The 21197-nt window shown below is 41.7% G+C and overlaps 1 protein-coding gene across 1 annotated transcript in view; it reads left to right on the top strand.

Moving 5' to 3' along the window:
* The first annotated feature begins 491 nt into the window (after positions 1-491).
* The window catches only part of ANTXR1 (ANTXR cell adhesion molecule 1), a 221256-nt gene continuing 200550 nt past the window's right edge, over positions 492-21197 (top strand). The window contains exon 1 of the mRNA XM_036908236.2: positions 492-1032. Within this exon, the coding sequence (XP_036764131.1) occupies positions 881-1032 (152 nt within the window). The 5' untranslated portion in view covers positions 492-880. The remainder of the gene's footprint in view (positions 1033-21197) is intronic.

Here is a 21197-nt window from a genome sequence, read left to right as displayed (position 1 = left end):
AGGAGCAACCTTTCCATTGGGAGTGTTTATGCTATTCTCCACCACATAACTGGACCGATAGTCTCTTTTATGATCTGTGCTAACAGTAACGGTAAAATCACTTGGAGGATTCCGATTACAAACAGCCAGTTCTTCTCTACTTCATTGCGCAATGGCTTAGTCCCAGCCTCGATTCTGACCCGCGGTGCTTGGAGGAAGTTAAGTTCTCATCAAATGTTTGCAGAGATCTTATCAGCAGACGTAGAATAGGAGAGGAAAGGTCAGAGATAAAAAGCTTAGAGAACAAGAGAGAGCAAGGAACGGGGAAGAAATAATGGGAAAATAAGGGGAAAAAGTAAGGAATAAGAAAACTCGCGCAGCCACATTTCCGCGACCGCCGAAGAGCGTTCTGGCCGTTTTCGGCCACAAGGTGGCACCCGTTGAATTTTCTTACCCCGTCAAAACGAGGAGGCGGCGGGGTGGGGGCGACAGGAGGGGGAAAAGGCAAAGCGCTTCCCCAAGCAAGAACAATTTGAAAAACCCACACCATAATATTTAAAATCTAGGGCAAAGAACCGTCCGGACGGAACTGCTTCAACTGCAAAACCTCAGCGCAGCCTCCCGAGTGGTCCGCGGTCCCGAATCGGGAGCAGCCCCTTTAAAAAAGCGGAGTACAGTATTGGGATTCTTGAAACCTGAAACCTAGAAACAGAATCGAAGCGGAAACCAGAAGGAAAACCTTGAACTCCTCCAGACAATTGCTTCCGGGGAGTTTCAGGAGTGCGAGGGGGAATAAAGGGCCCGAGAGGAGGGCCCCTTGGATGGCGCGCCCCTGAGAGTGCTGGCGAGTTCGAGGAGCGTGGGAAGCAGAGGACCGTACCCTCTCCCTGGGCTGCAGGTCATGGCCTCCGTGGAGCAGAAAGCCCTCGGCGTTGGCTTCAAGTGTCTCTCTTTGGCCACTTTCGTGCTCATCTGCGCCGGGCAAGGGGGACGCAGAGAGGAAGGGGGTCCAGCCTGCTACGGGGGATTTGACCTGTACTTCATTTTGGACAAGTAAGTGCCGTGAGTTGTTCCTTCCTAGGCTGGGCTGATGATGCGTTTTCCTCGGGCTGGGCTTGTTGGCAGGGTCGCTTTGAGGCAGACACGCATCTCCCGGGCCCCAGAAGGACCGCGGCCCCGGCGCTGCGCCTTTGTGAGGGAGCGCGCCTCTGCATCCTTGTGGTGCGCTGCGCCGGCCGCAGCCGCGTAGCTGCTTGCCGGGGACAAACTTCTCCGCCTTGCTCTATGTGATCGAGGAGCGTGCAAGAGACTGTGAGGATGCTGCTGACCTACTATGTTCCTGTGAATCCTTCCCATTTGCTTTAGAAACTGGAGAGAAAGGCTTGCGTGCGAGAGGGAGAACTATGAGGCTCAGCTAAAGTGAGAGCTGTGAGCTTTTTAAAGGCAATAGTCTCGTTTTTAAAAACGCTGTCTTACATAATGCATTAACTTTGTTTCTAATAATATAATGCATGATGCCTGGGCAGTTAGGGAAATTGTAAGGCGGATTTCTCAACCTTGGCCCTATTAAGCTTTTAGGCTGGGGAATCCTGTGGGGCCGTCCTGTGCATTGTAGGGTGTTATCAGCACCCCTGGCCTCTTACCCAGTAGATGCCAGTACCACCCCCTTCTGCCTTCCTGCTCCCCAACTTTCCCCACCCTGCAGCCCCACAGTGGGGACAACCAAAAATGTCTCTAGACATTACCAGAAGTCCCCCTATGGGTAAATTCCCACTACCTCCGCCTTGTCTTGAGAACCCCTGACAGAGGCGAATTCAAGTTCCTGGTGATTTGACTGGTGGGCTACCAGGGAGGTGCAGGAGCCCTGGTTTCCTTAGGAAAGTGCATAATGGTTAGGCTTCAAGACTGTGTTCAAGGTCAAGCTGAACTCTGACCGATTAAATACTTCCCAAATCCCCTTAGATTTGCCAAGCCACAGCCATTCAAGGAAGCCTTGTGCCATCTACTAAAAACCAGCTTCAGCAGTAAAAAAAGCCCCCTCGGAGAAGGTCCATGCTCAATAAAACTGTGCAAGCTCCCTAGTGCCAGGAAAGGCGCTTGCTATTACAGTGGTGGGGAGATGAATTTCACAGACTGGAAAGTATTTGAGAGTTGGAAAAAGAGTCCTGCAAAATAAGCTGGCTAGCTAAACACCAAATGTGCTTTGCAGTTGCCCCTGAAGTTTGATTTTTCCGTAAATGCTGTTTTGAACTTCAGATTCTTTGGATGAAAAAAGTGAGATCTCTTTCTTGCAGATTTATGAGACAGTAGATGCTGACGATACACTCCAATACTAAGAAAAGGAATTTCTTTTGTTACTTTTAGTGGCTGGGAGCACCAGCTCACAGATTCAGAAACCATGTCCGAAAACAATCAGAGGTCCCCATCATTGTGCATTTTCTGCCCCAAAAAGGCATTTAAGAAGGACATACAGGAAGTCTTGAAAAACAGACAGAATCACCATGTCCCTGAATGAGATGACTTGAGTCCATACTGTAAAGATATTCAGTTCTCCCCAAATTAATTTGAGTTAAACTTTTAAATCAAAGTTCTGAAGGATCTTATTTTGGTGGTAAGAGGAATTTAACAAAATGATTCAAGGTTTATCTTAGGGAAAAAAATCTGGTAAATAGAGCTAATTCTTTTCTTCTTTTTAGAAAAGAATAATGAAGAAATATTTATACCTTCAGATATTAAAATGCATTATAAGGCAAATCAATTAAAACAGGATGGTAAAGGCCAAAGAATAGCAGACAGAATAGAAAAAAATCTAGACTAGGTCCAAGGACTTGTAAGCATTCAGTGGAAGTTCAAATCAGTGGGGAATTAATTTGTTATTTTTAAAAAATTATTCTTGGAAAAATGGTTGGTAACATAGGAAAAGGTTAGATTTATATTTTATACCACACACCAAAATAAATTCCAGAAGGATTTTACTTTAAGATAAATATCCAGAAAAAATAACCAGAAGGATTGAAAATTTAAGTGTTTAAAATGAAATGATGGAAAAACTAAGAAGAAAATTTACATGAATATCACTGTAGTCTTGGGTTTAGAGCTTTTTAAACAGCAGAGAAACAATAAAACTAAGAAAAGATTTAAATACATTAAAATTTCACATTACTGTAAGTGAAAAGTGCCATAAAAGATAATAACAAGTTATAGAAAGTTTTGCAACATAGATTACTTTTTAAAGATTAACCCTAATCTTTTAAACCCTAAAAAGCAGTTTAAAAGACCATGCCAATAGAAAATAGGCTGACTACACAAATAATTCACACAAAAACTATGTAAGCCAATAAACAATAAAAAAATCTCAACTTCCCTAGTAACTAAAGAAATGAAAAAAATCAAGGAAGATGTAATTTTTACTAAGTAGCCAAAGATTTTTAAAGAATTTCGTTATTCAGTATCGGCCAACTTGTGGGAAGTAGGCACTGTCATATCCTACTAAGGAAAATGCAAATTGGTACAGTCTTTCTAGACTCGTGATGTCTCATAGAACTTTCTGGGATGATGGACACGTTCTGGACTGTTCAGTGCAGCTGGTACGCGGCTGCTGTGGTACTAGCCATATGTAGCTATTGCATACTTGAAATGTGGCTAGTGCAGTTAAGGAAGTGAACTTTTTACTTTGTTTAACTAATTTAAACTTAAATAGCCACATGTGGCTAGCATATTAGATGGTGCAGACAAGAAGATAATTTGGCAGTGTGTATCAAATGCTTTTTAAAACTGAGGAAACTACTTTTCCATCTGGCAATTCCTGTCCTAAAAAAAATAATCCAAGATCGTCCTAAAGAAGTGCCTATATGAATGTTCATGGCAGTGCTTTTTATAATAATAAAGCTGAAAATTACTTAAATGTTTGAACAACAGGAGACTTATTAAGGCATGATACATGCATAGTTTGCATAGTTTTGAATATGCACATATGCATGCTTGCAAGATATTTTAGGAGAGATATTTAATGGTCATAAAATGCTCTTAGGTAAAAATACAATTACCAAGCATTATATGTGCATTATGATTCTACCTTTGTAAAAAAACTAAACTCACACGTGTATGTCTCTATTTACCCAAGTTGTAATAGTATTTCTGTCTAAAAAAGATTTTTTAATTCATTTTTTATATTTTTCTGAATGTTCAAAATTTTCTACAGTGAACATTATGTTGCTTTTACATTTGACAAAAATAACTTACTTTGAGTTTTTAAAAATTCAAGTGTAAGGAGGGCCTCTAAGTAGCATGCTGAGCTCCAAGCATGTGATTGTAGAGGATGCTGCTGCTTTTATACTGAATCCTGGAATCCATTTCTAAATGTACGATAGGATCCTTTGCCTTTACATTGGGGACCCAAAGATGCTCCAGGAAAAAAAATGATGGGAAACTCTTCACAGGTACCTATCTTTGCATTTAAGGGACTCCTCTGATTTCCTTTAGTTGTCCTATTGCTTGAAGTGAGGGATATTTTGCACTGAGTGAAAAACTTGCTAGAACCTGGTATGAGAGCATGCACACCTCCAGTTTGCCATCTTGATCTGGCCTAATTTATGTGACTGTTGAGTCCAGAGCTGGGGAATGGGTCAAAAGGCAACGATGGTAAAGAGGATCCTGGTGGTCCCCACAGACATGGTGTTCTGTCCTAGAAAGAACCTCCTCAAACGGTGCTGTCCAGCACCCAACCACAGCAGAGTGCAAAGGGAAAGAATGCTGACTCACTTTTTCCTGGGGCTTCTAAGATCCCTGGGCTGGCTAGACACTGTCTACAGGCTTAAACCAGTGGATCACAGGGCACTGAATTCACCGTTCTTCGACCCACCCCCCAACTCCCTGGTATCCAGCAAATGGATCTCTTCTTTTCCATGACAGTCAAACACAGCTCATTTCAGATTTCAGCAGGATGCATCTCTGGCCTGGAGGAAATCCAGATTATACATTTAATGGAACATCATGTTTTCTCAGCCAGGAGCACAACTTCTTAATCACCAGCTAGAGTACCGCAGTAACACAATAGGGCATTATTAGAGGCTTTAGTGACGGGGCTGGCGGATTGGGCTTCATGAGGCTTTATACTGATGGAATTTCATATTCATTTCAACATGCTTTCCTTGTTACAGTCAGGAAGAGTAGATTGCTGGGAATTCACCCAGGGATTTGAAAAGTCAGATTTGGAAGGCCTCTCTCCAGAGAACAACAGTCAAGGAGCTGCTGCTAGGCTCCTCTAAGCCTTCCAGGGGTCCCCTAAGTTTAATGCACCCATTGAACAACCCATGGACATAAGTGTGCCTTTTCCCTCTCACGGGACTCTTCTGTTATTATGCTATATATTTATGTATCACGCATTGGTCTGTTTTATAGAGAGCTGTTAGTGACTTAAATGGAAAAAGTGGATTCTCCACCGTGAGTCCTGGGGAAGTGCAGCTGTATTCATGTGTGCTCTAATAGCCAAGATAGAATTTTTAGAGGTAGAGAGCAAGAGGTGTGGAGTAGATGATGGGCCAAAGGGTGACAGTAAGCACTGAATATCTTGATTTACAGGACTTCCCAAAGCCAAGGCCTGGCACCCAGGAAATGCTTACACTTGAATGGACCCCCTCCACAGACTCACCATGGCCTCCTTCCCCATTAGAGCTCCCAAACTTCTCCCTCTGCTATTTCATTTTTGTTCAGCACCAATTTTCTCATTCTCTGTTCCCTGTCTGAGGGGACCCTGTCTTGCTGCTCACCTAGAGTTCCCACCCCAAAACCCACAACTGGGTGATCCCGTGGTGGCGAGGGTCTGTAGGACCATTACTGTGTGTTCTACTCCAGGGTCATTAACCGTTGGTCCTTGAACAGATGTTTGTGAAAGTAGACTGGGACCCTCACCACCAAGTATCATACTGTTTTTCAGAGAAAATGCCTCTGGGTTCCCAACTACTTACTTAGAATAGAAATGTTCAGAGTCAGAACTGAAGACTCCCAACACTTACACTGTCTCACAGGTGCTCCAAAGACGACCTTGCCTGGTAGCTCAGACATGTGCCCCTGTCCCTAATTTACAGATGACAAAAGTACTAATTTTGCAACCCCCACTCGGTTAAGTGACCTTCCCAAGGACCTAGGATTAGCTCATGACAGAGCTGGGACGATGTCTGCTCCTGACATCCCGCCCAGCTCTTTCCACTCATCACTGTCCCGCGCAGTTGGGCCATAATGAGAAGCACATGGCAGTACAGCTAGAGGAATGGGGTGGATTCCAGGAGTTAAACATCCCAGCATCAGAGTTTCAGTAAATGATGGTATGTAAGGCAATCAAGGTTACTTAACTGAGGAGCTACTACATTGCTGTTACATCAGCTGTAGTTGATTGAAACTTTCAGGGACTCCAACTCCCTGCAGTCCACAGAGGTGCTTCAGAGATCAGCGGGGTGAACTGATGGATAGGATTCAAAGATGTGTCGAGAATATCTGATTATGATGCACTTAGGCCCAATAAATTAATAATTTGTTCAGATTGAATCTGATGGGAAAACAAAATTCAACTCTGGAGATGTGTTAAAATACAAGATGCAGCTTGTTTTTAGAAGAGGGCTTTGAGAGATGAAAATGCAAAATTAGCTCTGAATCAGGAAAGCAAAGGTATTAGAGGACACCTTGAAAATGCTACAATAATAATTCTAAGAGGCATCATTTTAAAGAAGTTTCTCAGACCCCAGGAATGTTCTTCCTTCCTTCTTTCCTTCATTTCTTCCTTCTTTTTTTATTTTTGTGTTGAAATAGATTTTATGGCTGGTTTTAAATTTCCTCCCTTTAGGTTTGGAGAGGACTTAATCAGGCCAAGCAATAGTTGTTAGAACTGCCTGCAAACTGGAAGGATTGGTGTAAGGGTCAAAAATAAACAGAAATCAGGCATGAATGTTTTGTTTTGTTTTGTATTTCTGTCAGGGGCAGCCAAATCATTACCTCTAGTTTCCTTAGTTGTGGAGACCTGGTACAACTCAGTGTCAGCTAAGAACAGAATCCAGGAGTGTCCGAGGAAGAACCCGTCCCAAGATAACCTGTAATTATTTGCAAATGCTAAAAGGACTCCCAGTGGTCCAGGAACAAACGCTGACATCCCTTGGCAAGACTTGGCTGTCACATAAATGCAAATGGGATTTGCTTTATGCTGATTTAGAACGTGTGTCTATTTTTGACATGTGGCCAAGAGACTGGATTTCTCCTCTCCCAGAGATTACTCAGCAGCAAAAGACAAAGTGGGTATTTGGACATTTCCTGACATGTTTCCCAGACATGCCAGGTTCATACTGAAAAAAAGTAATTAGGTTTCTTCAATTTGGCTGAGCTGATTCTTTCAGCCATTTGGCTCAAGTATGTTCTCCAAGCCATCACAAGTGTGTACTCCATTAAAGGTATGGATCACACAATGCCTACTGCAAGCAATGCCTCGTTCTCGGAGCTGCAAGGAATGTAAAAGAAGCAGGATGCGGTTCCAGACTATTTACTTTTTAGGCCAAAGGACATTAGAGGACTCCACACAGCCAGAGCTAAAGGCTTCTAGAGGATCTGGGGCAGGGGACAAGTAAAGTCAATTTTAGATCAACAGTGAGAAGAAATAATAAGTAACATTTCCTGAGTCTTTGCTACCTGCCAGGCGCTGTGGTAAGTGCTTTGTCTGTGTGATCTTGTTTAGTCTTTACAACGACATAAGGTCAGTATAGTCATGATGACCATTTGATACATGAGAAAACCGAGGTTTAGAAAGGTTAGCCAAGGTCCCTCCAAGTGGTGAAACCCAGCCTCAAGCACAAGTCTCTCTGACTCATGATATACGCACAAAGATGAAAAGAATCTAAACAAGCAAAAGAACATTGAAACAATCAGGGTAGGTTAGGTAATGCTGTGGTAACAAAATCTTCAAAATCTCAGGGACACAGAACAGCAAAGGGATGAGCCTTTCTTTATGATCTCTGCCTATGCTCCATGTCCAGTGGGGGTCAGCAGAGGCTCTGCTCATGGTAGTTGTTCTGGGAGCCAGGCTGGTGAAGACTCCTTCTCAATACCAACTTCTACCGTCCCAGCTGCAAGGGAAGAAAGTGCTGGCGGGTCTCTCCCTGGCAATTAAATACTCTAGCCAGAAGTGACGTGCATTCTTCCACTCACAACCCATTGGTCAAAAGTTGTCATTTGGCCTCACCCTGTGAAAGGAGGGTGAAAAAATGTCATCCTCCCATATATCTAAAAGGAGAGGAAAGCCCGATATGAGTGGGCATTAAAGCCTCTACTGCAAACTTGTAATTATACACTGCTTTGGCCTGAGTAAGTGAGAAAGGAGTAGTCACTGAGAGAGAGAAGAGATAAGCCTTCTAGAAGAGGGTCAGTTTTGTGCTAGGTCTTAGATATATTCATCAGGCTGGAATTCCTATCAGACATGATAGTTCAGAGTCCCCCTGAGGCAGTGATGGCTCTTCCCCCACTCCCCTGTTCCTCCCATACTTCAGATGAAACATGCAGTGCACTGGCAGGGTTAAAGTAGATTACATGGAAAGTAGAAATGGAGATTAGACAAGCTATCCTGCCACCTAATTATTACATGAATATGTCTGAAAACTAAGAGTCTCTTAGCTTGTGGAATATGAGGGCATTTGGAAGGCTGGAAGGAAGGGACAGCTGCCCGTGGAACACTGCGGCAGCTGAACCAAGAGGATGCCGTCTATTGCAGAGGCTGATTCAGAGCTTGAATAAGAGTATTAGAGCTCCAGCCAAATGTGTTTCTCAATGGGGGTGCCTTTAACATTTTCAGTGTGACAGTTTTTCATTTTGAGGGACCATAGGATGCTTAGCATTTCTGATCTCATTTTATAAATGCCATTAGCCATCCCAGTCATTGTGATAGCCAAGAAGTAAATGCCTCTACATCGATTCTAAATGCCTTCCTGTAGGATGGTAACACTCTTATTAAGAACTCTGACTAAAAGACTCCAGGGTAAAGCAAAACATGCTAATAATGTTAATTCCTAGAACCCCAGAACGACATCTGAGCAGGAGGAGCCTTCTGCTAGAGAAAGAAATGGGAAGGTATCAGTGATGAAAGGACCAGTGGAAATTGTAGACCTTGGAGATGAATTCTCTAAAACAGTGGTTGTCAACCAGAGGCACAGCAGAACCCCAGGGGACCAAGTTAGGCATGTATATTTTGGGAAAGCTTCCTAGGTGATTCCTATGTGGGTCTCTCCTTCCCACAGTAAGTCATGAGACTGAACAGGGAGACCAGGAAAGCTGCCCCGTAGTGATGGCCTTTCTCCTCTGTGGGGAAGATGTATCTGAGGCAGCAGACAGCTCAGAACAGGATGCCAAGCAGAGTTCTTATTTTAGGGAATGGTAGGAAAGCCCAACATGACATGGGGGAGGAAGAGCAAAGGACTAACCTACGCTTTGCCCTTCAGTGTTGCAGGTCCTGCCATGTGTGCATACACATACAAACCATGGTGATTTCCAGGCAGGCCAAAGTTCCCTTCCTGTTAAGACTCCATGCATGAAATGTGGCCCCAGCGCATCATGGGAATGAACTGAAGCTCAAGCACAAGGGTTAAGAGAGCTAACTTTCTAAATAGGCATCTCTAGCTTCACATAACAGCTCAGCCTTTCACCAAGCTTTGTGACCCTGAGAAAATTACTTAACCTCTCTGAACCTCAGTTTCCTCATCAGTAAGATATATATTAAAATTTTTGCCTTGCAGAAGTGTTGTAAGGATTAAATACTATTAGACTGAAACCATTAATGAAACATTTGGGATGTGAATACCCAGATGATAGATGGAATAGTTATGGTGACAATGATGGTGGTGGTGGTGGCTGTGGTGGTGATGGTGATGATGGTGGTGGTGGTGGTATTTCCCTTAGAGAAAGAGGATGTGGTCCTCCAACAAAAGAAACCTCCCTAGACTCCAAGCAGGACTACCTGGCTAGAGTAAGGAATGCATCAACTCAATTTAGTATTTATCAAACTGTGCACAATTTCTGGAATTACAGAATGCTTAAGACTTGTCCCTGGCTCTCAAGGATTTCACAGTTTAGTAGAAGAGACAAAGGGCAACAAAACAGAGTTAGTGAAATAATTAATTTTGGTCAAGATGAGAGAAGGCTTAGGAGGCTACATAGAGATGGTAACTCAGATCTGATACTTGAACATTGAGCAGGATTTTGTCAGATAAAACATTGTTGGCAAAGGGGCAACATACAAGATAGCAAGGTGACCCACACTTTCCGATGACAGGGAGAGTAACAGAAAAAGTTTCTGGACAGTGGATTTTCTCATAGCAGCAATAGGTTATATATATATGTGTGTGTGTGTAATTTATTCTTGTAGTAGGAATGAGGAGAAAGAATAAATGAAATTAAAAGTTCTTTCGTAATGAGGAACAACAGGACTTGATGAGCAATTGGATGTGAGTTAATGGGAGAGAAAAGAGCTGCAAGATTAAGAGCAGCTATCAGAAGGAAAGAGGAGTTAGGTGTGGACATGTCAAGTCTGAACATGTGGGACATTTGGATGGAGATGTTGAGCAGGCAGCTGGATTTATACCCTGCAACTGAGAGTAAGACTGGAATGTTGTTAGCCCAAGGGTAGTAGTTGGAAATGTGGATATGGATAATAACTAATAATGAGATAATATCAAGATAATATCAGGATTTAAAAATATCAAGAAGAGGTGGAGTGTAATGAGGAACATGGCCAGGGTCCAGCCTAGAGGAATTGCTAATAGGAATGTCTGGGCCAAAGAAGAAATTACGGTAAATAGAGCTGAGAGTAAGTTGCTAGAACAGTCGAAGAGAACCAGTAAAGAGGCAAGGAGAGAGAATTTCAGTGAAGGGATGATCAGTTAGATGTTTTCTCCCTAAAATCATCTCCTCCTCTTTTTCAAGTCTGGGTCCACAACGTCACCATAAACCCAGCCAATGAAGTCAAAGATCTGGGAGGAAGCCTCTTTCAGAATCTGCGAGGCCTGACAGCATCTTTCCTTTGTCTGCCCATTCTGTGCCTCGTTATTGCCTTAGTTCATTTGTCACCCAGTTCACTGAAACATTCTCTAAATTGATCTCTTTGCTTCCTTTCATTCCTCTTCTCTCCTACCCTGTATTCTTGACGGTGGTACCAAACTGATCTTTTTTGGAACACAAATCTAATCTTGACATCATCTTCCCAACCCTTTAACCTTTAAACACTTCCAAAGCTCTTTTAGGATAAACTCCTTCTCAAGGTATTCAAAAGTCTTGTAGCCAAGGCCCATGTTTCCCTAGCTCCATCTGTTACCACACCTCCAACCCTCATCATTTCCAAGTAAACTGTACTCTGCAGTCCCTACACTCTTCCTGGCCTTCAGGTGGAATGCTGTTCATCACCGCTCCCATCTAAATATGTGGTGCCCTCTTACCCTGTGAGATGGTTACTAGTACTTGGTGCCCTCCACTAAGTGTTGACTTCCTGTGGAAGAGAACATTAAGAACAATCACTTCTCTACGTTCCATCTTCATTCAAATCCTGTCCTTGTTCAGAATCTCTCAAACCCATAACAACTCATATTGTACCATAGGATGCAGGATGGTCCATTATTAAGACATGGGCAGGAATAACCCCTAGTTGTTTGTCATCTGGGGTCTCATTTAGTGGCCTTGTCATCTTTTCCTCAAACCTTGATGCTCAAGCATATACAGCTCCAATTAATAAATACCTGTAGGAACCACCTAGAACAGAGCTTCCCCAAGATCTTGGTGGCAAAAGGACTGTGATCAGAATCATTGTCTTCCTACCACCCTTCCTTGTGTAAAAGATAATGCAAAGGTCAGGTTTATGGAAATTATATAGCAAGTAAAAGAAAAGTGAGTGTCTGTCACTATACACCAGTCAAAACCATCAACAATATAAAGTAAAAGGAAGTACAAGATGCCATTGGACCGCCATAATCTAACCACAGATAAATAAATGTATGGCCCAGGACATTCCTAGCCTATGCTCGTTGTCCCAGTACAGGTATTAATAGCTCTCTATTTAGCTTATTCCTATTTAAATAGCTTCCTATTTTATTTTATTTTTTTTATTATTGATTTTATTTACTCCCAATTTAATAGTTTTCTATTTTACACTTCACTCTTGAAAATGTCTGTCTGGGTTTTAAATTATGTGGTTCTCCTGATGCTGATTCCTTTTACGAATTGTCGTAAAAGACACAATATCAAAGGAACAAAAGAGGAGAGGATTGAAGGCCAAACAGGAGAAGCCCCTTGTACACCTTATTCCATTAAAATGAGCATCTCCTGATTCCATTAAGTGCTCACATTTTATGTCTTTCTTGGGATCCCCACTCCCAAATTCCCTTAACAATTTGTGGTAATTCTCTAGTACTTCTATCTTAGCACCTAACACTGTAATTGTAATTGTACATTTCCTCACCCTGCCATGGGGAGGTGGTGTTGCATAGGTGGTATAAGGCTCAAATACCAGAAAGGAGAGGGTTTGAGCATAGTGTTTAGACTAAGAACCTGGTTCCAAAGCCAAACCACCTGAGTTCAAATAGCACTTACTGGCTGAGGTTACTATACCTCTTTGTGAGCTGAGTTTCCTCATCTGTAAAGAGATGATAACATTGTCACTAGGGTTGCTGTGCCCAGAACAAAGTCCTATGAACACATAGGAAGTGTTCACTAAATGGTAGCTATTGTTATTAAGTGGCAATTGTTATTAAGTGTAAAGTGCTTAGCATAATGCCTGCTTAGTAAGTACTCAGTAAATATGAAGTGTTATAATTATTAATCTTTATAGATTCAAAAGGCCATACTAGGTACTCAGAACTCAGTTTGCTGAATTAATAAATATTAGTGGTATTTATGCATACTATAAATGAGATGAGAACTGAGAAAGTCTTTATGCTTTAGCAGAAATAAAAGCTTTGGCAACTTTTGGAAGTGCTATTTTGGGGCATCATAAATGCAGAAGCTAAAATTTAATGAGCTGAGGGGCTTAGTGGGAGGTGAGAAAGGAAAAAAAGTTTGTTTATGATTTAGGAACATAGATGGCTAGCTTCTCCTTCACCACCTCCCCCCACTATCATCTAAAATTGCCCTGTCCCCCGAAAAGAAAAAGAAAGAGGCATCTGGGGGAACCTGCATCAGGTCCTAAGACTAAAGGCAGTGGCACTGACATGCAACACACTTGTAAGAAATTCCACTAGAAACAAAGCAGATGGACTGAGTTTGAAGGAGGTCAGCCAGGATCTACTTTCGACTCTGTTGCCAGGTTGTGAAAAAACAGATACAGGAGGATTCTGGAGGAGCCCCAAGAACATCCCAAATCTGGAAGTGAGTTTGAAGACTGGGATATGAGGGATGAGAACCATCCCCGTGGAGCCTCGCTGCCCTTGCGTATCAACATCATGCAGAAGCAGCTGCGCGGGATAGTCACAGAGACAGTAAGCGGCCAAAGAGCCCGTGAACGCCAGGCATCATCATAAAGTGACCCGTGCAGCAGTGCTGAGTTCTCCCCAAGGTCTGGGGCCTCCTAGGAAATGGCAGCGTTCTATCTTTGATTCTGCGGACGCTGTAGAAATAGTCAGGTAGAGCACAGTGTGAGCCTAGAGCAGAGACCAGGCCCAAAACCCTACATATGGCAAACTGGGATTGGTGTAATCATGTCCAAAACAAACAACAACCCTTGCAAGGATGAAATTCATCTGTGGGAAATGATGAGGGTCTATTCCATCCCCTACTGTCCCTAATTGATGGAACAATAACATAAGCTTACTTTAGCCATCAAGACCAATTCCCTTCCCCCAGATTAAGTTCTTAGAGAAGTTTCTAAGGGTGAGATGATGAAAAAGAAAAAAATACTACTTGGGAAGCATATACCAGATCTGGTTACACTTTCCCACATTCAAGGATAGGGCCTACAGATTGTAGCAACTTAGAATAAGGGATTAAACAGAATTCCCAAAGTGGAAGAACATGTTTATGTAAAGAATTTTCAACGGGAAAGAGATCATTTTGGCAACAAATGTTTTATGATTTCAATAATGCTGAATAAAATAAGAAATTTGTGAAATAAGAGATAAAATAGAAAATGCAAAGACAAGACCTAGAACATTAAGGAAATATAATATAGAAAAATGTAAAGTCACCTGAAAAGCAGTAAAGAGCAGAACTGACAATGTAGAAAGTGAAATAAAAGGAAGCTGTGTTTGAGAAATTCTAGTAATTTGAACAGGAAAGGAGATGGAAGTGATGAGAGAGAAGATGATAAATAATGACTGACAAAAATAGATATCCAATGTACTAGATAATTTGGGTTGCTAAAGAATAGTCTAGAAGAAGCATTCAAGATTTAAAAGACTAGAACTTTCCTGACTTAAGAAAAACCTGTAAATGCAGACTGAATAGTCTCATCAACTAATAATCATAATTAATTTAAAAAATAATACTGACATTTCCTGGTGAAAATTTTTAACTTCCAAGACAAAAGAAGGATTTTATGAGTGGCAAAAGACAGGTGACTACAAAGACTCTCACATTAAATGGTGCAGAATTTTGGTGGATAAATTTATGACCTAAAATGTTATAAGTAAATTAAAAACAAAATGGATTCTCAATAGAGAAAGTAAAAAATGGAAATTTGTATGAAGGATGGAGAAAAATTAACCATATTACATTCACATATCCAAAGTAAGTGTAATTTACTTTTAGCTCCTAAACTCTCTTCCTTTCAAGTCCATTTACTGGTTGGTAGGAAGTATGAAAATGCCTACATTTTGAACCAAAGTGATAATAATAGTCCAATATCATTATTTTTAAAAACCCCTTTAGTCAAAATGCTCTGTCTTTCCAATTTTGTCCTTCCCCAGTAGAATCCGAACATTTGAGAGAAACTAAGTTGCCCTTATGAGTAGGTCCTTTGGTTTTGGACCAGTTGGTTTCATGGAAAGTTCTATCACATCTTCAAGGAATAGAAAATTTCAATATCAGTTAAACTGTTCCAGAAAACAGAAAAAAAATGGAGAGTTTCCCAATTTATTTTAGGAAGCTAACATATAGCTGATAGCAATAGCTAATAAAGATAACACATTCATATGCAAAACTTCCAACCAAATTTGAATAAAAAGTTTAAATCCATAATCAAATTTCATTAAAACAAAACTAACAGTATAGTAAAAACATAATAAACCCAGACCAAGTAAAATTTATCCTAGAAATGCAAGGGTGCTTCAGTATTTAGGGAATGTATAAAGGTAAATCACATCTATCCTCAGTGCTAAAGATGGAAACCAAATCATTTTCTCAATAGGATCTGAAAAGACATCTCTCTGAACACTTAAACATTCAAAGGACATAGACGATATGAATAATGATTAATGAGATTGATTTAATAAATACATTTTGAACCCTATAGCCCACAGAGAATAAACTTCCCTTTCAAATGTCTGTAAAATATTTATTAAGTCACAAAGAATGCCTCCATATATATCCAAAGGCACGATTTTTCCAGTCCACATTCTCAGCAATAAATAACAAGAAATGATTAGTGAAAGTACACTAAAACATCATCTACCAGGAAAAAAAATAGGTAGATTTTTTTATATTACCTTGTCATGAGGAAGACTGAAAAACAGTTGCTGTCTAGGACAGAGGTTGGCAAACTACGGCCCGCACAGCCTGTTATTGTAAAGAGAATTGTGTTGTACACCACCCCCGTTTGTGTTCATGTGCTCTCAATGCTACTTTTGTGCTGCAACAGCGGAGTTGAGTAGTTGCTATGGAGACCGTTTAGCCCTCAGAGCCTAAAATATTTACTGCCTGGCCCTCTGCAGAAAAAGTTGGCTGACCCTGGACTAAGAAAATATTTGCACCCCAGTAGAAAATGGGCAAAGAATATTGATTCCAGGGTCAGCTTTGTAGGCGTGGGACTGTGCAGTTGCCCAGAGGCCTGAACTTAGAAAGGTCTGACACTTAGTCTAATGCTCTGTTGTCACCATCTTGAAATTCTTAATTTTTGAACAGGAGACCCTCATTTTCATATTGCACTGGATTCTGAAAATTATGCGGCTGGTCCTAATTGATACTCAATGTTTTTAAAACAAAAGTCAAATGAACAATAAATATGAAAAAAATATAAATACAGCCAAATAAAAAGTATAACGGAAATCTATTTTCATTTATAAAATATACAGATATTTCAGAAAGAGCTAATCTGAGTGTTAGTAAGAGGAAGAAAGCAAGCACTTCATCTCTTGCTCCTGGGAGTTTAATGGTCATAACAGCGAAAAGTGACTAACGGTGGCCTCCAGGTCCTGTGTGCTCACTGAGTTCCCAGCAGGATGCTTGGCATCTTACAAACATCCGATTGAACTCTCAAAACAATCCTAAAGAGTAGATACTTTTTTATTCCATTTGCATAAAGTAGGATGCATAAAGAAAGTGGAACATCTTGAGCAAATGTCATTTGTCATACTAGTAAGTGGAAGAATAGGATCTTGAACTCCTATCAGCCACCAAGGTGGCGCTCATAACTGCTTGTCTGAATGGCCTCAAGAATAAATTGTCCCACATTTCTTGGGATGGAGAGGCTTGGTGATAGCTATCAAGAGTCTTAGAATTTTGTATAAATTTTCACCCAGAAAGTCTTAAGAATTTTTAAAATTCCAGTATAAAGAAATTGAAATCACAAAATAGGTGTCTCAGGGTAGATCAAAATTATTTTCCCTATACTCAAATATGTAGAAAATAATTTAAAGCTGCTTTGTTTATTCTTAAAAGACCATCCTGCTGGGTGTAGATAGGGTGAGGAGGGGAGGCAACTTTCTTCCAAACTGGAAATCTAAGGCCAGTGCAAGAATGGTGCAAACACTCAGTAAGTTTAAGTCTTTTACATTTTGCCACCCCACCCCGCACTTCTGCTCCAATTGCTGTGTGCTTCAGGGGGCATTACTGTACCTTTGTGGCTTGCACATGGAAGGGGCCTCTGACTTGTCATGGCAGCCACAATACTGTCCCTCGTCTGCTGGTGATCACCTGGTGGTCACCCACAGATCAACTGCTGCCTTTGGCGGGGAACCTGTGGGTCTCATTGATCACAGCTCAGTGTGCATTTCAATTATGGGACATGCCTTTTGGGCAGCTAGCAACTTTCTGTTTTCTTAACAAAAAAAACTTTGTGTTAAATTTGCACCAAAAGTACCAATAGTTAATACCAGAAAATGTTTTTTGGCTTTTCCTGGTATGTATATGTATGTGTCTTAGAAAAGGTGAATTAATAGAGGGGAAAAGAGTACATATTTTGCTATATATCCTTATGATCATGATCCAGAAAGAATATAGTTTACATCTTGACAACAGTATATATGTATACTTATACATAATTGACCAAAAGTTTCATTTATTATTACTTTCTGCTACAGTATGCAACAGATCCTGCTATTTCTATTCTTTCTTTTTTTTTTTATATTGGCAACATCCCACCAAACTGAGTTTCCAAATCAGTACTAGGTTGCATTCTACAGCTGGAAAATCATTGTTTTCATAACTGTCAGTTAGACTGAGTAAAGGGGAAATTCCTCACAAGTCAGTCATTGGGGCTAGGGTCTCCCTAACATAGACGGGAGCGGGGTGGGTAGCCCCATCCTCACAGAACAGTGCTCATTGGCTTGGTTTGGGTCTGGACTGGTGTATGAAGAAGTCAGAGTGGAGACAAGAGTCAAGGTCAAGCTTTTTGAGCAGAAGGGAGGCCTGGCCAGAACCCCAGTCTGTAACAGGGAAAAGGTCTGAAGGCCTGGGCCAAGTTTAGGGCTCCAGCCAGTTAGAGTGCAGTGTGAGGTTAGGAGGGAGGGGAGGAAGGCCAGGGAAGGAACTGGGGGGCAGAGGGAGAGAGCCTTTGACGGCAGAACTAATTGCTGGCCCCGTTTAGTTATGCCTGAGGCTGCCATGACCAGGATTAGCTGGGGACCTGGGTGGGTCACTGAGGACATCAGTGACTTCAGCTGGGTGGGGCTAAGGAAAAGCAAGGACTCACAGTTTTATAATTTCCATCATTAGAGCGAGTAGCTCTTCCAGGATTAAAAGACTCCTGTGTGGTGGTTCCAACTGCGAGCTCTCTTTTTCTGCTTTGGTTTTATTCTACACCCATGTGCAAAAGAAGGAGGGACAATTTAAAGTCATTTTGGTCCACTTGATTCTGATTCTGGTTGTATGTGTGGCTAATGGAAAGAGCCTGTGTTTTCTAAGGAACTTAACCACAGGGAAGTTTGGAAACTTACATAAACACAAAAGAATGTATTTCAGAAAACAAGTCAAAATGAGACTCAGAGTTCTTATTTTGCTCCTACTCTTTGCATATTAGACCCTTGGAAGTAATCTGAGGGCAATGCCGGGTTGCATGCAAAATCCCTCACTAGGAACACACAGTGAATGCTATATCACAAAATTTTGTTGACTTCCTACAATGTTGCAAACACTGGAGAGAGCACAGGAAAACAAAAATAAGTAAGAAACTCAGGAGCTGCCCCCAGGAATTGCCTTCTTATGGACCTGGTAATGAGGACTGGTAGCTTTGCCTCCCCTGGGAAGCGCTTCTCAAAGCCAAGTCAGGAGGTGGTGTGAGAAGGCGTTGACCCTGATTTTGAGTGGACCCCCATACACTGAATGAATCTTCAAGCCACAGAATTCTAGGACTGTTCAAGCAGAGTTCCTAGGGGGCTATTTGAATTCCGTCTTTTGCTGAGATACATACATGTGGAACCAAGATACAAAAGCCCAAGAAGGGGCCTTGAATCCTCTACACCAGCTCAGCTGGCCCATGGAAATCTTCAGGGGCTAGAATTGTTTTTGAGTTAACATTCAATTGAGTCAAATATCAGGGACCTTTCTACATCCACTGATTTCTAGAACATGGGCATTTCAACTCTCTGTGACAATAGTTTGCCCAACAATTTGTTGTTAAAAGCAATTAAAAAATCCGTGCAGCCCAATGGACACTGTACTTGTATTTGAACTAAGAAGGAGTTTTTATTTCCACTGTGCAGCTTTGGTAACAGTGGGTGGGTGTACCATTACTGCCTGAAGAGGACATCAGAACTCCATAGTTGGGATTTAAAAATCATTAGCACTTCAGCAGGTTGGCATGATCAGTGAGATGTTTTATACATTGTAGGGTGGAAAGAAGCTGGAATTGGATCCACTCTCTGCCACTTCCCTAACCAACACCCTACTTCTCCTGGATGTGACCAGGAGTCCACTTAGGTCTTTGGGATTGAGAGGAAACCAAGGGTCTGAACATGAACATGCTACCCTGAGTCAGTTATTCTGGGATTAGCCACTAGGGCAAATTCCAAACCAGAAAATCAGTTTACATGAAAGAGTGCAAGTGAGACATGTATGTTTTAACAGAAAGGCCAAACTGAGCCAAAGACCCAGCATATCTATCCCTATGGGAAGAAGGCAGGAGCCTGGTTGAGGTCCCAGTGGGTAGTTTCCAGAGGCCCCATGAGTGAATGATTTTAGAGTTCAGGGTTAGGAAGTCCAGCTGTGGCAAATGGTGGAAGGCAGGGGAAAGGAGTGTGCAACAGGCAGGCTAGTCTCCTGCTCCCGGGAGTGTGGGTTAAAGAGATATGAGAGGCACCTCCAGCAAGCTCACCTCTATGCCAAAACCATAAGCAGCTAACACACTCTCCTTTTCCAAGGGGTGATTTGATCTTGGGGCTCAACAGAGAATGTATGTGTGGATTAAGAAGGCTCAATAATAAGGACTAGGAGGATTCCAAGGTGCCGATCTAATAACCCTATATTCCTCTGCCCCTCCAGTAGCCCTTTAGGATCCCATGGAAACCCAGAGAAGACAAAACCAGTTCAGTTCGCAGAATCTTAGAAGGTTGTGTTCATCCTCAGTACTTGAGAGAACAGGCTATGTACATCTCAAGTGTGTCCCAAAGGGGGTATAATTTGGTCAAGGCTTTATAATTGTGTAAGGAACGATCATGTATAAATATGAAACAACAAACCTCAACAGCAGCAAGGCAATTGTTAGCAGAGTTGAAATGGGAGAAGCCTGTCAACCCCTCCTTGCCTCCAGTTTTATCATTTATTTCATCAGTGTCATTTTTTTTCTTCTCGAAAAATACAGTGCCTGCCTACTAGCAAGAAAGTCTTCCAGGTAAATCTAGACTTTTCTCAACACCCAAGGATAGTTCTTGGATCTTTCCCTATATCTACACCAACAAATCAGATCAAAACCAAAATTATGTCAATTGTCCATGTCAGTCAGATAGAAGAATAATGAGAATGAAATATTTTAAGACAGAAGAAAGTGTGACTTATCATTGGGTGACCCTGTTTAATAAGTAAAGGAATGCAGATTGATTTGTGGCTGTTAAATAGGGCCAGTCCTTGAGAACAAAGGAATAGTAATGCAAAAGGTCATACTATGCACAGTTCCCCAATTTTAGTTCAAATTCCTATTTCACAATACTTTTTCTCCTCTCCTGTATAACTCCCTCACTGCAGGACTTGTCTGCTGATGAGAAAATCATACATGGAATGAAGGAGGCATAGGGATTCCTCACTAATCATTAGGCATCTTACATTACCCCTCACTCACCAAACTTTTAGGTAGTACTTGTCCTGGTTCTGTGTTCCAGGCACAGCATTGCATTTCAGAAGTAGATACAGATGACCAGTGTTCAAGGAAATCTGATGCCAATGGGAAGTAGTTGCAGAATTCTGGATTGGACTGTAGCTTGTAGTCAGTCAGATGGTATCTCTTCAGAGGCACCTATACAACATTGGTCCACATCTGCGAGACCCTTCACAGGACCCCAAGGACCAGAGCATCTACCCCTGGCTGAAAGACAGCAGCCAGGATCAGACTTTGACTTTTTTTTTTTTTTATGCTTGCCCCATGTATTTACTTTTTTTTTTTTTTTTTGGTATCATTAATCTACAATTACATGAAGAACATTATGACTACTAGGCTCCCCCCTTCACCAAGTCTCCCCAATATACCCCTTCACAGTCACTGTCCATCAGCATAGTAAGATGCTGTAAAATCACTACTTGTATTCTCTGTGTTGTACAGCCCTCCCCGTGCACCTCCCACACTATACATGCTAATCGTAATGCCCCCTTTCTTTTTCCCGCCCTTATCCCTCCCTTCCCACCCA

Source organism: Manis pentadactyla, chromosome 2, assembly GCF_030020395.1.
Source record: "Manis pentadactyla isolate mManPen7 chromosome 2, mManPen7.hap1, whole genome shotgun sequence".
Classification (NCBI taxonomy): domain Eukaryota; kingdom Metazoa; phylum Chordata; class Mammalia; order Pholidota; family Manidae; genus Manis; species Manis pentadactyla.
The sequence above is the reverse complement of the archived record's forward strand: the minus strand, read 5'-3'. Positions and strand labels throughout refer to the sequence as shown.